An 18,451-nucleotide genomic window follows, 5' to 3' on the forward strand; every position below is an offset into this window, starting at 1 on the left:
ATAGAGCAGCGTGCATTATGGGATGTTTTCGCAGCAGTGTGGGCTGCAGCAGGGCTGTATTAATATTGCATTGAGGGGTAGACGCGAGGGCCTGTATGTTTGTGTTGAAGGGGTGAATCACAGCCTTGGGTGACAGCTGCTTCTCCTTCCTGCGCTGCACGACGGCGCAGGTTGGCTCCGAGTCTTCTCACCTGCACATATGTGTCCTAATATGTTCCTCATGTGGCTGATTAAAGCAGCGGGCGTGTCACCGCTTTCACCGAGGCTAGAGCAGGAGCTGAGTGATTCTTGACAGAGGCCACTGACGACATGTCATCTAAGCCGCTACGCTTTAACATTCAGTCTTTGACAGGATTTCCTCACTCCTGTTTCCAGCGCACGATGCTCAGCGGCTTCCACTCATCGCCTGCGCTCCTCTGATGTCGCTACCTCTCGCTATGCCGCTCTCAGCCATTCTCTCCCTGCCTGTGCCTCTCTGGAGCTCTTGAACGTCCAGTGTTTAGCTACAGACACTCTGCCTCATCCTCTCATGGCTTGTAATGACTCGTCTCGTCTGTCTCGTGTGCAACAACGTCAAGCAATGTGATCAGATGCTGCAAAATAAAATGCACAAGAGGGACTATCACTTGTATTGAGATATGTTTCAGGCGTCAGTCTCATCCCTCATGTCATCATCAACATCCTTGTCATGTTGCGTTGGCAGGTTGTGAGCCCCCAAATAGTTTTATGTTGCAATATGACTCGCTCAAGCGTAAAAAGCTGATCAGCACACGCTGCTGTTAAATCCTGCTGATTAGAGCAGCAGAGGTGTAAAACAATGACTGATTACAAGTTGTAAAAACACACAAGGTTCCATTCTTCTCTGCACAGTTAATCAGACTGGTGGCTGTCACTAACGGGTCCATCACTGATCTGGCTCGAGATTGGACTGATTGCAAAAAGCCAACCTGACAGCAGCTCGCTGGCAGCGTCCGGCTCTAGCGTGTTACTGCCTTTGTTGTTCTGTTCTTCCCTGTTGTCTTCTTCTTCTTCCTCTCTGGCAAAGCCGGCGTCACCGCCGAAGGTCTCGCAGGGTTCAGAGGTTGACTCAGAGCTTAGCTGACCGCCTGCCAGTGGCTTACACGTCCACTCGGCCACGCACGGATATGTTGAACCCCGTCTCAGCGCTGAACAGCAACAGCGCTGCTCAACATGCAGGCTGCAAAACAGAAGGATGTCCAGACTTCGCCGAAGGCTTCCACACAGCCTGACAAGCTGCAGAGCTCAGAGGGCTCACAGTGGAAACAGCGCTGATATGATTAGTGTAATCGAGATAACTGCTCGGAGGCTTTTCAGAGAGAGTGAGAAAGAGAGACGGAGCAGCAGAAGCGTTCGCACCAGAACTCAGCACCAATCAGAAATCCACAGTCCACGGACGAGCGGAGCAGACGTCCTGCAGGCTTCATGCTGCAGCGCATCACAATGGAGCTGTGGAGTCGGGCTTGGACTGTTCAGACCGAGCACAGCTTAACGCTGGTCTGTTTACCCTGGTGGGTCAAGGACGGCTGTACTCCAGGTTTCTGATCCTTGTGTACTAGGGGTGAGTATCTGTGCTATTACACAGATGAAAATATGCTATATTTGAACAACTCCAGGAGAGTTTGCTGAAGTCTGCGCCCAAGAATGAAACAATCAAACAGCATTAACGCCTACCGTCGTGGTTGGGGTTCCCCAGTGTCCAGGGCTCATCCGAGTCGAAGTGCGTGTCGCCTCCGATTCCCGGCCCCGGAAAGTAGGCGTGTGCCAGGAAGCCACCCTCGCCATCGAAGGGGGAGCTGTCGCCGTGGAAGCCTGACGCGAAGATGATGGTGATGTCCACGTCTTTCTTGGTCCGCTCCAGTTCGCTGTAGGGTACGGCTTCGAAGCGCAGCGGCGTCACGTTCTGCCACACGTCAAACGCTCGCCGGATGGCGTCGTGCGTCTCCTCGGCGCCGACTTTGGGCGTCACGTTCTTTATACTGCAGAGAAATAAAATGAAGGTTAGACAGCAGGTAGACAGAATTTGACCCAAATCACATATTTCCCTCTAAATATTGGATGCTGAAATATGTCTGCTACTTTATAAACTCTGAGTAAACTTTATGTAAAATCTTACATGATGTAATTTTTTTTGCTGGTGGTAAACAAGTGATAATAAATGTACCATCAGCAGCAGAGCAGCGTTTGATGCTGAACTTGGAGCCATTCAAAATTCTTTGATTTTCCAGATTGACTAATCCTCATTATGTAATGATGAGCTGTCTCTTCTGTTCACTATGGCTTCTTGCCATCATGTGCATAAGCCTGGACCCTTCTTGATGCTAATAACTACTGACCAGGTAACACATGAACTAAAACAACAACCAGATGAAAAAGCGTGTGTGTGCAAAGCTGTGATTAAACTAAACGTACTGTATCAGTTCATTCAATAGTTAATAGTCTTCAGTTAAAAAGGATTCAAATGAGAAAAGTTACTAGGGCCAACGTAGGAGTGAAGCCTGATGTCAATCTGTGATGTCACCCATGAAGGAAACAAACGTCTGCCACTATCGCTGTTTTCCTTGCACGCTGCCAATTCGAGCTCATCCTGTTCACCGGCGGCGCTAAATGGAGCGAGTGGTGAGAGAGAACAGCTGAGTCCTCCCCCGCCGGCTTTGAATTGCTGCAGGTGTTGAGAGGAAGGGGCAATTTCCTGCCTCTGGAATTTATTTTCTAATTAAGGATTATCAACAGCCCACTGCCTGCTGAGAGCCCCGTCCGGTTTGGGCAATCACAAAGCATCTCTCATCTTTATTCTCGCCATAAATATCTCAGTGTCACGCTCTATTAAAATGAGCTCCCCCTGCTTGGAGAGATGGACGCGTACGGTTTACATCATCCTCTAACGTGTTACTGAGCCGGTGGAACAGTCTTTACCAGCTTCAGCAAGTCTATCGTATCGAATTGAATGTTTATCAACTGATTTAAGCCGATTCTCCTCCCACTCATCCCGTTTCATCTTCCGTCCCGCTTTCATTCCAACGAACACAGGTCTTTGTTTGAGTACGGCTGCTAATTGTTACAGAGCTTCAGCTGAGACATTTCTACTTATTAGCACGTAGCCCAGCGTGAACGATCGCATCCATTAAATAAATGCACAGAGTTATGAGCTTGTTATCTTCACTGGCTCCACTGCGTCGTCGAGCTTCCGTTCAAGCTTCCGTTGGGTGATATTTTCGATCCTTTCATCTATTTTTCATAGCTTTAATCCAAATGTTAACAATAATCAGTTAATGATTTTGACAGAATGAAACCTTGTAAAGCCCCAACGCATCCGCCCACACACATAGGTGTGATATAAAATAATAATCCACACAAGGAGCAGCAGCAGCACATACTACCAAAGATCAAACATGTAATTTAACGATTGAAAAACGTTTAAAACCTCAACAAAGATGCAGAACCAACACAACAGACCTGGATCATTTCTCACTTTGTCAGCTTTTAACTGCTTGAAGTCATTAATTTAATAAATTTAATTAAGAGCATCCAAAGAGCAGCACAGTGACTTCACTGGTTTGCGTCTACTTAATGACTCCATCTCCCCAAAGTCTCTTACTTTACTATTCAACACTTAGTGTTTGTGTCTCTGCTGTCTGATGTTGTGAGTCTCCACCAAAACAGATTTTTTTTGGATATCTGTTGTAATTGCTGAAAGGCACAAATGTGTCTTGATGTGAACCAGAGGTAAACCGACGTGTTAAACACACAGAAACCTCCTTAACGTCCTTGTCCTGGTCTGTGTGAAAGCACCACCGTGGCCACTTGAGGACTCCGTGTGCAAAGCGCTCCGTGTGTGTGCGTCCTACTTAAAGAGAAAAACACATGCAGGGAGAAGGGACCATATCAAACACTACACTGCTGTGAGGTGGGAATGACTCTGGACGCTACTACGTGACAGTCCCAGCGTGCAGCGAAAACAGTAGGGACGCCAAAGCCAATTAGCACCATACATGACACACCTGGGGCGGCCATGCGTCGCTATACGTTCTAAATGCCAGCGTCAGCTTCCTGACGAGTCACTGTCACCTTTTAGCGAGTCTTAAACACGCGACTGACGCACGGGCATCAGCTGGTGTGTGCCGACCATCGTTGGGCTGGTCGGTAGAACACTGATGTCAGTGCTCATGTCTTCTTCCGCGTCCTCCCTTTTAATGGCTACCTCTGACTGTGACCACCTGCTGGATTCTTCATAGGGTCATTTTCTGACTCAGTGTGAGTTGTCTCTGGTTCTGAAGTGAGCTTGATGTGCCACAACCTTAAAGGTGCAAAGTTAATGAGCCTTTATCAATATGCGGATGAAAGTATACCTGCCCAGTCAGGCTACATGAAAGGTGTCCAGGAAAATAAAAGCAACAGGACCTTCAAAATAAAATGCTGTCCTCACAGAGATAAAGACGTGGAAGTGGATACATCTACAAACCTCCTGGAAGCCAGGACCACGTCCACGTCTCCATGAGTAATGCACAAACTGTCAGAATGCTGCCATCCGGTTACATAACCCTAATCTGTCAGAGAGCACCCTCTGCCTTCCACTGGGGGTTTCCTCCTCTCATCTCATCTCTTTGTCTCGGCAGCTGCTTCTCCTCAAACACTCTGCTCATCATCAAGCTTCATTGTTTTCCCTTTTCCAAGCGCTCAATGAACAAACTCCAAACCCAAATCCCAATGCTGTGCTTAAAAAAGCTGCTCAGCTTTGCATTCAATACAGCTCCAGCTGAGATGAAGAACTGAACTGATCCACTGGATTAGGTTTAATGTGCAATGCGACTTGTTCTCCCTCTGGCTTCCTCCCACAGTCCAAAGACATGCAGTGAGGTGAGCTGGTTGTCTGTGTGTGGCTGGGCAGGGCCTCGCCTCTTAAATGACAGCATACAGTACACAAAACGATTACTATGACAAGTGATTAGATGGATGGATGGATGGATGGATGGATGGATGGATGGATGGATGGATGGATGGATGGATGGATGGATGGATGGATGGATGGATGGATGGATGGATGGATGGACGGACGGACGGATTAAGGGATGGATGGATGGACGGACAGACGGATGGTTGTTATTTCATCCTTAAAGTGAAGTGTTATTAAATAAAAGCACACTACTGTTGGTGGGATCTCCTTGAATGCTGAGGTGCCTATGGGAGTTTGAGGGATTTATAACATACTGTAGTATACGAAAACCACCTTAGCTCCACCCACCTGTACGTGATATGCTTGTGTTGCCACTTCTGCCCTGTGAGGGCGTACCGCCGTTTCCTGACGTTGAACTTGGACACGCCCCCTATCTGATCAGGAACCCCACATCTGGGCTTTTTCATCCACCTACAGGAGAAAAAAAGACCCAATAATTAAACAGACTGATGAAGAATCATTTATTAACACAACAATAGTCTCACCGTACACCAACACACATGCACATATTGAATTATATATCTGTACAGTATATACACAAAGGGTGCCTCACCTTATCGTGTTATCCCTACTTCAATAGAGAAGCAGATGCAAACAGGGGAAAAAGCAGGTAGAATGTTAGATGATCACATTTCAGCTCTGTGTCTGACAGCTGTTAGTCTGCTCTCACATCGCCGGCCACCACATGTCACAGTTCACTGGCCAATTCGTGCTCGCTGCTATTTGCAGCCAGATGGCATTTCAGTGTTTGCGCGGACAAATGTCAATGAGCACGGTTTAGTGATCTGGGTTAAACTGGAGAGTTCAGCCAGGGCTGAGATCTGGGCCACGTTCAAGATGTGAGCTAGAACTGTAGCACTAGGTGATATTTATATCCACTAGTGGTTTACCATTAGTTTTACATTTTCCTTTTGGTTTTTTGAGTTCACTCATTTATCATGATAAATCAATGGAAGTGGAAGCCAAAGACTATTTACGAAGGACCAAATTCAGTTAGAATCAGGTGGTTTTATGCCCCAACTATTAAACTAAGCCCGGTCCCTGTTCGACCTTCTCCCCCACTCAGTTTTCATAGTCCCCATTTTGCAGCCTTTGATCTGACAATGGAGAGGTGCTCTGTGTAAAAGGACCCTGATGAAACTAAAATGCCCTTTTAAACTATGTCAGAGCAACTTTGTGTCTGGAGAAACGTCTCCTTTTGCCTCCAGAATGTGAAAAGGGAGAAATGAGAGGCTGCCTTCTTTTCCACTTTCCACTCTAAACGTGAAAAAGCCATAAATACCTGTAATAACAACATTTTAGACTAATTCATAGCCTAATGCGTGTTTTGCCCAGCAGCTATTTTTCGGTGCCTGAGCAATTTAAAGTCTATCTCTGAGCCTCATCAAATCTTATAAACCAAGCATAAATCTCCGTCTGTTTGGGCTAATGTTAGCATATCAGTAATACATGATACAACAGCACTTACACATTGAGCCTCTGTGGTAAGTGAAAAGGATGTAACTCACTCTATAGTGCTGCTGTCCAGAGTCCCTGTGACATTGAGGCCGTAGCGGCGCTGCATGGCAGCGATAGCCGACTGCATGACTCGGGCAGAACGCAGCACCGACATTCTGGGGTCTGCAGGAGGGAGGTAGCCGTACCTCTGGAGCCAAGCCTGCCGACAAACAGGAGAGCAAACATGAGGCGGTGGAAGAACAAGACCAGAGGAGAATCAAACGAATGGTGTCAGGAATCACCTGGTCCAGGTAAGCACGGCGGCTACACTGCTGTATGTGACTGGCTCTGTGCTCGAGAAGCTGAACCCCCCTGAATAAATTAATTATAGCCCATCACGCACTGTTTAAATGTCGGAGAGATACAACTTTATTCGAGGGCTTGGGATAATGACGAGCGTACAACATGAACCTTTGACAAGACATTTGTGTAAGGAAAAGGGCACGGGGAGAACGATTAAGGTCTCTATGACAGTTATACGCCATTTGACTATTTAGGTGTAGGATTACTGCCAGAGGAAATCCCAGGCCGGATCTTTGGACCAGACAGGAGGGAAGGAATCACACAGCAGGGATTTGGACTGTCCAAGCCTCCATGCTCCCTCCGTCTTCATTAAACACGCAACACAAGCCAATCAATGACACTAAAATGGACAAGCAACAAGGATTCTGGACTAGTGGCTCAAGAGGACGGTGAATCAATGGTGAACGGTGAACAAGTAGAGTTCTCGCCGAGCGAGAGGGACGACGTCCGTCATAAAAAGGCCAAGTGTTGTTGAGAGTATGCGGCTTCTCTTCCAGTCGAGAGTCACACTCTAAACAATGCTCCTGTCTGAAAATGACTGGACAGGCTGCACGTGTATATACTCCAATGGACTGTCAATACAGTAAGCAGGTAACCAGGTAACGAGCAAGGAACCAGTTAGCTTTAAGAGTCCAGGTAACACAGTTTGGATTCTAATGGTTTGCTCGTTCATTTGGTCCTAAGCTGTTCACGAGTATTAATCAAACCACAACCAGACGAACAAACAACCTAAAACTTCTTTCACTGTGCTATAATTTAACAGAGAAAAAAGTATGTGGCATACTGTATGTGAAACATGAAACAATACTAAGTCCCCAGACAGATGGACCTCATTATATGGCTGGTAGAGAGATGACCTTTCTCTAAGAACATTGCTTATTGGTTTCCTTTGTGTTATCTCCAGCCAGGAAAAGCATCAATGAACCCAGAGCTGATGAAGAGCAGCTCCAGTCTATCATATAGCTACTTTAGCTGGAGAATATTCCTAATACAGTAAACTTGATATCATTCCTGCTGTCAGTGTCACTTTTCATTTCTCCCTTCTTACCGTATGCTGAGCGGCAGATAATGTGGGTCAAGTTCTTACGCTTCACAGGCAGTTACTGTAGGTGCATGGGTGAGATTTCTATTTACGTGCTCGGGTAGTGAAACTACTCCATAATCAGATGTACAGAAGTAAACCCGTGGGTCCAGATGATTGTTACTAGGCAACAAAAACGCAACCAGATCCTGTACAACTCTCATCAAAACCTTTATTCTTAGAAGCCGACACGTCAGTTCCAACAACAAAGTCCCACTGAGCCCAAAGGGGCTTTGAGATGATTATTAAATTAAAATTTAATTATTAGTGGTGGAACAATACACCAAGTTATTCAATCACTCATCATAGCACAGATTGTATTCATCCCCAAATTTAGCAGCCACAAAATATTTCAAGCGTCCCTTGTTAATAATAAGTAACAATATTAATTAGGCATTTACCACATTTAAACCTAAATATATTCAATTTATTCATCTGACATGCAGGGTATAATATATACAACATATGCCGAAACAGAACCAGTTCTGACTGAGGATCTTTATGTAACGTGGTAAGTGTTTAATAGAACACATTTCAACAGTAGACAAGAACGTAATTAAATTCTCATTATTTGTACTATGACCAGCCCATCATCCTCTGAACAGGCCTTTTATGTTGCTGCTTTATTTTAAATGGCCAGAGAAATGTCCAGAAAACACTGTGGTCCCAGTAGAACACTGCTGTGGAACCGTCACACTGAGCATCCAGTCCATCGCTGACCACATCCTGCAGTTTAGCGTCATTTAAACGTCTGTCTGGTATGAGAGAAACAGCTCGGCCATAAAAACATGGCCTCACATGCAAACCAGTCAGCATCTGCAGCGCAGGACGACGAGCAGTTCACCCTTTCTACATAGTAAGTACAGTACGGTACAGTAAGTGCTCTGAAATCAGCATGCGGCTGTCTGTCCGCTGTCTATCTCCGTACCAGTGCCAGCATGTGAACCCGAGCGGGTGGATCTGAGCCTGGCAGCGGCCCAAACACCAACGCTAATGAAACGCTGCAAACATTAAAGCGTTCACTGTAGATGTCCTTCTGATCTGACTCCAAACTTTCCAACTCAGCGGTGAAACCTGCATGAGTCATACTGTATTTGCTTCCCTTCATTACTGTAATTCTAACTATCCCTCGTGATGTTTACACTTTATTTTGACACCTGAGGTCCTCCGTACAATCGACAGCTTCATAGTTCCGCTAAATGCCATTGAGCCGGTATCACGTGAGTGCTTTAATCTAGCTTCTCTCTCTTAATGCCTACTTTCGTTTTCCTTGTCCTGTAATCATCTCATCTCTCTCCCATGTCCCTCCCTCGCATCTACTCTGTGACACTGGAGGTATTTTGTGCTGTAACCACGTTTGGCCCTGTCCTACAGTTCAACCACTGACCCAGTAAATTCCCTACTTTCCGTTGGTGGCGCAAACAGGGGAAAAAAAATATACAGTTTAGACGTGGCACTGCAAATTTAGCCAAACAAAAATAGACAATAGTGTTTTTCTCTAAGAATATGAACTGATAGACAAACAATCCAACACAACGCACCATTCAAGAATGCAACGTGACCGAGACGCTGCAATGAAAACGACGGACAATGCATCCATTATCAGAAACAAAGGCGAACTTGAGTCATTAAAAAGACGCAACAGGGGAAAAAAGCAATAGAAGCAATAAAATGTAGCACCATTGCTAAAAAATATGGCCTGAATCCTTCTAAAGGTACAAACACATTTATTTTATTACTAGAACAGTGGTTTTAAAATTCAATAGCACTTTAATATCTGCAAGAACCTCAACAAGCGCTTCTTGTAGCTGAGGGTTGGACGGGAGGAGCACATCCCCCGTCTCTTCAGCTTGTGCTATCATTATCATAACACACTGGGAAGCTTGGGAATTCATTTTCCCGACCACAGTGGCGGTTCGTCCAACTGTGCAAGAAGCAAAGCGGTCCCAACTCATGATGCAGCTTGACTGCTGGGAGGATGTGAATGAAGCAGTCTACAATTAGCTGAACAGTAATTAAACAGAACTCTAAACCTTTTAGCATTCATCCAACATGAACCTGCAGGTTAGGTTTCCAAGAATCCAGAGAGAGAACCTGGACACAACTTCTCCAGGACTCAGCAGCATAAACATAAGGTATCAGTGTCCATAACTAAGCTTCAAAGCTGATGTAGGAAATGTCACCAACTTTGCTTTTCTACTCATGAAAGTCCAACTTTAATTTCTCATTCAATGTCAAATTTGACCCCTGAATATGAGCTTTGAGTAATGACCAAGATTAGAGCCAGACAGCTGTAATGATTTTCCTTCAGAGGGAGGTAAAACTGTTTGACAAGTGCTTCCCAAACCTTTTAGGGTAAAGATGTTCACTCCTGGAGGCGATAGATGAAAAGAGCTGGATCCTACATTTCCTTTAATGGGCTCAACAGCACATACAGTGAAGGTCCATGATTCTGAAACCTTTCATCTGCAGTAAAGAATCTCTTCTACACATAGCTGAAAAGCACAAACACTACAACTAACCTTGAGCGAGGCACTTGCACTACAACAACTATGACTTTGCTGCTATATAACCTGAACCTAAACTCTCCCAAAGCTGCTCCAGCTGCTTCGCTACAACGACAACAGAGTCTAACAACAGATTCAAGGAGAAGGACGAGCTCAAGGCTCACATATATTAATACTGAATTAACCTCCAAAGACTGCAGCAAAGCCTTTCTTCTTTTATTCCACCATTGTGTCAAACTTTATAGACCGTGTTCTCAACCGCACATTATTAATATTCAGGGGGATTTTACTCTAAGACGGGAAAACACAGGGGTTGTGCTTGTTGCTCTTTTCTATCTTCCACTCTCTGTCCTCGTCTCTTTGTTTTCTCTGCCCCTCCTCAGCTGCCTACGTCTATTTCCCATTGATTCACTCATTCGCCTCATGATCTATGGTTCCCGGTGTTCTGCCGATGTAGGGATTCCTGAGAGGAGGAGGCTCCTCATTCAATAAGACTCTGTTCTTCTCTGTTCTCTCGCCACAAACGGATAACAAGGAGCCTGTAGCATGGGCCATTCTGTCATTTGGATTCCTTGTTAGTGCAATAATAATAATAATATTAATACCTTTGGCTCATCTACTGCTTCATTACAAGTGTCTTTCTGACAGTCTAAAAACACAATGCAGTGATTAGTTTGAACTGTAACTTAAGTAGTTTGCTGCACAAAGAAGCGACATTACTAAATTAATCAATTCATTAATCATGAATTCCTGGAAAGTTACTGCAAAGGTTATGTATTTAAAGTCTGGTTACATATTAAATGCAACTGAAATGGAAAAGGCTAAAGTTTCTGTTTGTTTTGCTGTTGGACTTGGCAGCTGCAGGATAAAACCTTCTCCTAGAATTGTTGTGTTCTAGCACAAACTACTAGAACTGAGGCCTAAATGACGCCAGGATCAAGCTGCTTCAAACACAGGAACACACAAACGAGCGTGTGATGACCCACTGCTCTAAGTGCCGGGAGCCATAACGAGGTTAAAGTTTTCCAGAGATCAATGCTCTCTTGAAGTGTAAAGGAGGTGTAACGCAGCATCCGTTCCTCGCCAGCCTGCTCCCGCTTCGCCACACTCCATTCCTTTCAGCTTTGAAGTCAATTTTATCTGCTGCGTCAGACGTTCAAGTCCAGCTTCATCGTCTTTCTTCACCACCATCCTTGTTCACCTTTGTCACACTATTTAAAAAGTTAAATACTACCTGTGCTGAGACATTTGTTAGTACTGTACTTTGACTTCCTCTCTGGTTCCTCCGCTTTGTTCTGCGCCTACGTGCTTCAACTCCCTCGTTTTTAGGACCAGGCTTTAGATACACCCCCATGTTTTACCCTCGTCTCCCGCAGCGGAGGTGAGGTGAACTGACAGCGATCATGTCCCCGTGCCACCTCTCAACCAGCTGCTGCAGCTCGCTGCCTCTCGAGCAAGCTGGGCCAATTAGCAGATGGGTGCCACCGAAAGGCCGACCTGCGAGGCGGCAGCATCGCTGTATTATGGATGAGGCTCCCCTCAGGAGGCCTGGTCAGCATGGCAACAGGGGAAGAGCAGCTCTGCCTGCTCAGCTGACGGGAGCATGTGCTTCAGATCGCATGGGCGGCGGTAGTAAAGGGAGGTGGGACGTGGCAGTTTGGCAAATCTGCTGCACATTCGCCCTCGACGTCCTCTGCGGCGACTGACACAGGGAGGAAGCTGGTTCCTGTCAGCCAGTGACGCCTGCTGGTTTTCATTCTACTCAGCTAATCAGTGAATGATTTACACCCAGGGATGCTGAGTGAATACAATTAGCTCCCTGCTAGGACAGGGAAAATCAGCAGCAGAAGACCTTGCCCCAAGTCCTTTATGCACAGCGAACAACAGGTCAACTAATTGCTTCAAACTTAAAATAACAGTGAGGTGCTTAGCATCACAGCGAGCTGTCCCGGTCTTCAGGGGTCACAGCGTTTTCACTTCAGCCTCCACAGACAAAGAAAGTATGACTTTGACCCGAACAGTGACGATCCCACCAAGCACAGCGCTTATGGTGTGATTCTATAACACAACAGGGATAATGGCAGGCGATGGGGCAAAAAGTGGATCCATCTGCTCCGTAGCAGCGGTGGAACAAAGAAGCCGAGCTCTCAGTCCAGGTGACTTGTGGGAACCTGATCCCGGCCTCCAGGGAAAGCCTGCCGCCTCAGACCACCTTGAATTATTCATTGGTTACACACTGAACCACAGTCAAGTGTGCCAAGGTTGTCACGGCAACCACAGGCCTCCTGCCCACACCAGTAGGTACAAACCCACACACACACACACACACACACACACACACACACACACACACACACACACACACACACATACACACACACACACACACACACACACACAGACTCTAAATTCACCCTGTAGCATCTGAATTTGCGTCAGATTCTACTTTTAATGAAACCAAAACATTAAACGTCATGAGATGCAACCTGGCGCTGGAGAGCTCGATGTGGAATATTTCATCCAAAACACCTACACACACACAAACACGAGAACACAATGTTTTATGCATGTCACGTTCACCACCTCAGTGGCCCCATTAGGAGGAAATGTCACAAAAATGTCACAGTCTGATCACACATACTGATCAGAACAGTGCTTCCGCTGGTGGGTGATCTTTATTTGAGGCGCTTTGGAAAGAATGCGGATTTGACATATTTACACACGACACAAACCCATGACTCCGTGAAACACATCAAGACAAAAAACGTAATCTCCCTAGAGGTTCACTCACACTGAACCGTTGGAACACATCCATATTTCATATATGTGATTAAAACATTACTAACAGAAGCAGATTTCAACAGTTGTCATGACTCAAGATGCTCACACACACACACACACACACACACACACACACACAGACACACACACACACACACACACACACACACACACACACACACACACACACACACACACACACACACACACACACTGCCGACAGCTTCATCGACAGCCTCACATGCGATGCTCCGCTGGCATCATCTATTGCTGCAGCTGTCAGTCACATTAAAGATTTAACAGCTCAGTAATCTGTGACCACAGACACACCTCAGAGAGAGGAAGGCAGTCCGCTGGCTGTCGGGAGAAGGGTTTACAACAAAACACGACAATAATCACAAGCTGCGAGGGACAATCTGCGAGCTGAGGCGTGTGTGTTTGTGCGAACATGATTCGGACTCATTTAGGCCGGTTCAGGTGTTGTTGTATTTTTCTAGGATTGAGTGAACAGACTGACAGAGACACCCCAGCGACTCTGAAATCTGCTCCGCTTCCAAAGCCAAATGACGTCAAGAGAGGGTGTGTGTGTGTGTGTGTGTGTGTGTGTGTGTGTGTGTGTGTGTGTGTGTGTGTGTGTGTGCATGCGTGCGTGCGTGCGTGCGTGCGTGCAGGCAGAATTGAGCCCATAGTACTGATAAAGACAGTGAAGGTAATGTTGAAGGAATAAAAAGCTGCAACACCCACAATTAACACTTCACTAAAGGAATATTTTCATATAAAGGGACAATAAAGTGCTGGGATAATAAATAGTGGGTAAATCCTCTGAAGGACGCGATGTACTCTCAAGTGTTTAGCCGAGATCGGTGCTGACAACCACCAGGGCACAGCACAGAAAAGCACGTTCGGGCTTCATTAAGGGAAAACTCAAGCCATCGAACCATGCGCGCCGTCTGGCTGCCAAAGTGGTTTCTGGGAAACGCGGTGCAAAAAACACGCTGCCAGTCAGAGCCGGGCACCAAAAATAGCAAATATGTTTCACATTGTTTTAGCGTGATTCGTATGCAGCCGAGTCCGAGGCCGAGGCCGTGGGTCACGTGCAGAGCTGAGCTACAGTATTAGCAGCAGTGCCTTCCTGCTCAGCCGGTGACCTGAGCGGTGACGGCGTGAACGGCTCCTGCTCTCCTCGGTGACGACAACGCGGGGAGGCTGCACTGACCGGGCGTCAGCATCCGGCACGTCCTGATAGCTGTGACTCTACCTCGCTCTTAGAGGGATCTGCGTGATGTCATCAAACCCAGCTGCTGCCAAACGCCTTTGTTTCCGGTCCTGTTTGACATATGTTCTCCAACCGCTGGCCTGTGTTGCTGTTTGCATGCTGCAGTGTTTGGGATAAATAACGCAGCCACAGCTGGTCCCAGCGCTGATGATGTCCATGCTTTACTGGCATACATGTCAACACATTCAATTACTGGAGTCATATCTTAATTATTGTGGCCACCTAATAATAGATCTATTTTTTCTATTTGTCTATTCTCCTACAAGATGCCTTTTGAAGGCATTTCGCTTCGACTCTGGGAAATGAGGACTTCTTAATGTTTCTTATGTTTCACTTATATTAAGTGAAACATAATATAACCACTGTTTTCATTATGTGGCTGAGGCTGTTGATGATTTTATTTGCTGCTGTTCATCCTTCAGACACAGGCCGCGTCTCTTTGTCTTTGTCTCATCTCTCACTCTCGCCGTCTGACTCTGACTCGTCTCCGGTGAGCACAGCGGCGCGATCCAAACACCTGATGCCTCGGCGCGAGTGGAAGCTGTGCTCAGGAGGCCGAGCCGCTCGCACGTCAGTGCTGTTGTTGTTCCTGGAGAAAGCGACGGCGGCGAGCAGCGGCGCCTGGGCTCCCAGCGGAGGAAAGGCGAGCTAAGCGGAGCGCAGCTGTGAGGGATGCAGTCAGATCACCATTCACAAAATGTGACGTGAACATATCAGCTACATGACGCCTGGTCCACGAACCTGCAGCCAACACCGAAACCACTAAATGGACTGTCCCGACTGACGGTGTCAAACAAAACATGATCCTTCTTTATTCCCCACACGCTGTAGAATCCAATGATAAAAATACCTCCCTGCTGCTGGCGCTGCCCACGTACGGAAAGCGTTAAAGATTACTTCATTGTTACACAAACCGGTTTCCATGCAAAATCAATGTGGACTGAAAGCGTAAAACTCAAAGCGAGATAAATGAAATTAACTGGCGGCAGAGCCATTGTTAAGACGTTGTGTAATGTGGAGAGAGAATTACTCTTCAGAGAAGACATCCAGATAAACAGCAGCCGAGGAGCTCGTAGGAAGCGCATTTTGCTCTACGCACAGATCTTTACTTCTGATTCAAGTGTCGCGTGTTAGCGTTAATCGCTGTATTGTATTGCTTGTAAATAAGCAGGCGGACAGCGCGGGGGATGCTGTTTACAGCGACCTCCCACGTCACAGCGCCCGTTTAGGCCGCTCTCGCTGCGCTGCGGGTGCAGATGGACTGACCCACGGCTGCAGGACGTGGCTCCTCGATGAGGAGCAGGTGGAGGACGGCTCATGTCTCATAGCCGAGACATGAGCCGTCCTCCGCCTGCCTCCAGTGCAGTGTTCGGGACCTGCAGCCTGATTTAAGGGATCATCTGTGGATGAAGCAAAGCCGAAAGCCGCTCTCTGCTGACTGAGACACACGTTATTGTCTCATCTCGGCCGTTCTGCTCACCACAGCAGGCGTAGCGGGAACGAGGCGTCCGGGGCCCAGCGCTGGTTGTAGGACACCAGAGTTTGGGAAGCCCCCCGAGCCCAAAACGCAATCACTGGAGTCACGCAGGTAAAACCAAGGAAACAGCTTGAAGCTTCGAAAACGCTGCAGGCCATATTAACCTAGAGATTCCGCCTGCAGGCACAGAAACACCGGGTTGCGCTGGTGAAGAGGAGCAGTTAAATGTACCAGGAGGCTGTAACATACAGTATTACAGGAGCTCAGGTGTGTTTAACAGTTTATACATGCTTTTCTGCCATAAATGTATCCTATAAATGGCTTCAACGCTTGCATGTTAAGGGTGTGAGGGTGCGAGTGCCTTGCTCGAGGGTATCACGTTGCGGAGCGACTTGGCCGCGGTTCAGCTTTCTGTGCTGTATCGGCACAGCCCCCCCCCCCCAGCGCTGCCAGTTCCCCCGAAACCCACTGTGAATGAGAAGCACTGTGTGTCGGCACAGAGCGGAGCTGTGCCGCGCGGCGCCGTTTGTAGGTCACGGGGCTTATTACAGTCGTTAGGGTTCGAACGTGCATCAGCAGCCTTACAGCGAGGACACTGGAGGCTGGAGCGTGTAAGTGGAGGCAGATCTATGGAAATAAACGAGGGGCGCGGACTGTTGGAGCTCGGGGCTAATTTACAGCGCGCGCCAGGAAACGGATCTCGCCGAGACGCGCGCTGGAACAAACGCTCGGCTCACGCGCTTGTTCACATTCACCTAGAGACGGACGGAGAGAACCTCTGCGTGCCGTTCTAACTTTCTTCCCCTTTCTGTCAGGTGAAGCCAGATGTTTTACCTGAGCAACCTGTAGCATCTGGACTGAATCTGCCGCCTTTGTGCTCTTCCGAGGGGAACGGCGCAGCATGCCCAGCCTGCAAATTATGTGGATATGTGGATGTAGCACGTGAATGGCTGTCAGCAGACATGCCAGGATGCTCCTGTGCGTGTGTGTGTGTGTGTGTGAGACAGAGACAGCAAGTGCAGTGTTACACTCAGTCAGACCGGAGGTAATTTGAACCGCCTTTGATGAAACCCAAATTTTATTCGTGTTAGGCGACAGGAACGTTGAGGAAGAACTCAGCAACCAGTCACTTACAGGCTGAGGTTTGTAGTTCGCTGTCACTAGGAGCACGAAGCCTTTTAGGAATCCATTAGGCCGTGCTATCGCATCAGAACAAAAGGTGGGTTTTGTGTGACGGCCCGCACCGTTGCCTTCCTGCAGGATTAACCGGTGTGCTGCTTTATTCCCCTCAAACACAGGAGACGATGTGAAGCTCTGCGCCGACGAGCGTCTGAAGATTTGACCTCTGAGGAAAGATGCTGTTGTGTTGTGCATGTGGAGATACCAGGATTAGAGTGGACTGGACGTGCACCAGTCTACTGGCCTAACAGTCCACTGGTCACATTTTATGACAGATTCTATTCTAGTGAATTAGGCTTCTGCTAAAGTAGAACATAAAAAAGCCCAGATATGAAAAAATACCAAGTGCTACTCTGAAGTCCGTGTAAAATACCAGCGTTTCCGTTCATAGTGGTAGATGATGGGACTAGCGCCCAGCTGGGTGTCTCACAAAGACTCTGTTGTTGTTGTTGTTGTTGTTGTTAGTTAGGTATTAGTGTTTGTAGAATATTATAATGAATTAGACATGAAGGCGCAACAGCAGCGGGAGGAAAACACGTTTTGAGCCTTTGTTGAATCCTGCCGTGTCAACACATAACGGTCCCGGTTCTTACCTCCACGCTGAACGGCTGCTCCTCTCCGTTCACGGCGCATAACATCCACAGCACCAGCTGCAAACACAGCGTCCCCACACAGCAGCGACGGAAACAGCTCCGGTACAAAACCATAGCGGCCGCGGTCGGATCAGTCGGACGGAGAGTCGGTACAAAACGGTCGGGCGCGGGGGTAAATCCTAGGCGCCCAGCAGCAGCATAGCCGTCGTGTCGGCGCGCGAGGCGGGGGGAGCGGGAAGCGCGACGCGGCTTCTACTGCTGTCGTCGCGCTCTGAGGAGGAGGTTCTCCCCGGGAAAACGGTAGCCGGTGTCGCCTGTCAGCAGCCTCCCGGTCCAGCAGTCCCCGGAGTCAGTCCTCCGCTGCACCGGCCGTGGTTCCAAGCGGACGCGTCCAGCTCCCTTTCCGCAGCGAGCGGCATAGCTGCCCGTTTTCTATTGCGTTTCCCACCGAGTGCGCATGCGCGCAGCGAGCGCACCCACCCCACCCCCCCTCGCTCTTCCATCGCAGCTCCCGATCCGAGCCTTAAAAGCAGCCTGTCGCTCGGAGCCTGTCCTCATCCAGGCGTTTGGCTTCACAGGGTACGGCTGTTTTCCCGTCGGGACGTTGCAGGCGACGCGCTGATGTAAATAAAAAACAATCTGAAAATGAGCCTCATTTGCATTTCCGACTCCTTAATGGCTCGCTTAATAAAAACCAAAACAATTTACGATAGGCTGCAGGCCAAAGGTTTAAATGAAAGTGTCAAACAAAATTTGCAAGCAGAAGCAACAATCGGGGTAAAATT

General features: G+C 47.6%; 1 protein-coding gene across 3 annotated transcripts in view; it reads right to left on the reverse strand.

Annotated features, from left to right (window-relative positions):
* Positions 1–18,084, reverse strand: part of LOC114853351 (matrix metalloproteinase-16-like) — a 43,088-nt gene extending 25,004 nt beyond the window's left edge. Inside the window, exons 1-5 of one of the 3 annotated variants that reach the window (XM_029146634.3) lie at positions 17,667–18,084; positions 6,481–6,629; positions 5,526–5,540; positions 5,261–5,383; positions 1,693–1,997 (exon numbers count right to left, since the gene is read on the reverse strand). In XM_029146634.3, coding sequence (XP_029002467.1) covers positions 1,693–1,997; positions 5,261–5,383; positions 5,526–5,540; positions 6,481–6,629; positions 17,667–17,780 — 706 coding nt within the window. In that variant the 5' untranslated portion in view covers positions 17,781–18,084. Of the gene's footprint in view, positions 1–1,692; positions 1,998–5,260; positions 5,384–5,525; positions 5,544–6,480; positions 6,630–17,666 lie in introns of all 3 variants that reach the window. The other 2 variants (XM_029146633.3, XM_029146635.3) reach the window with 2 other exon arrangements.
* Positions 18,085–18,451: the final 367 nt, after the last annotated feature.

This window comes from Betta splendens, chromosome 4, assembly GCF_900634795.4.
Source record: "Betta splendens chromosome 4, fBetSpl5.4, whole genome shotgun sequence".
Classification (NCBI taxonomy): domain Eukaryota; kingdom Metazoa; phylum Chordata; class Actinopteri; order Anabantiformes; family Osphronemidae; genus Betta; species Betta splendens.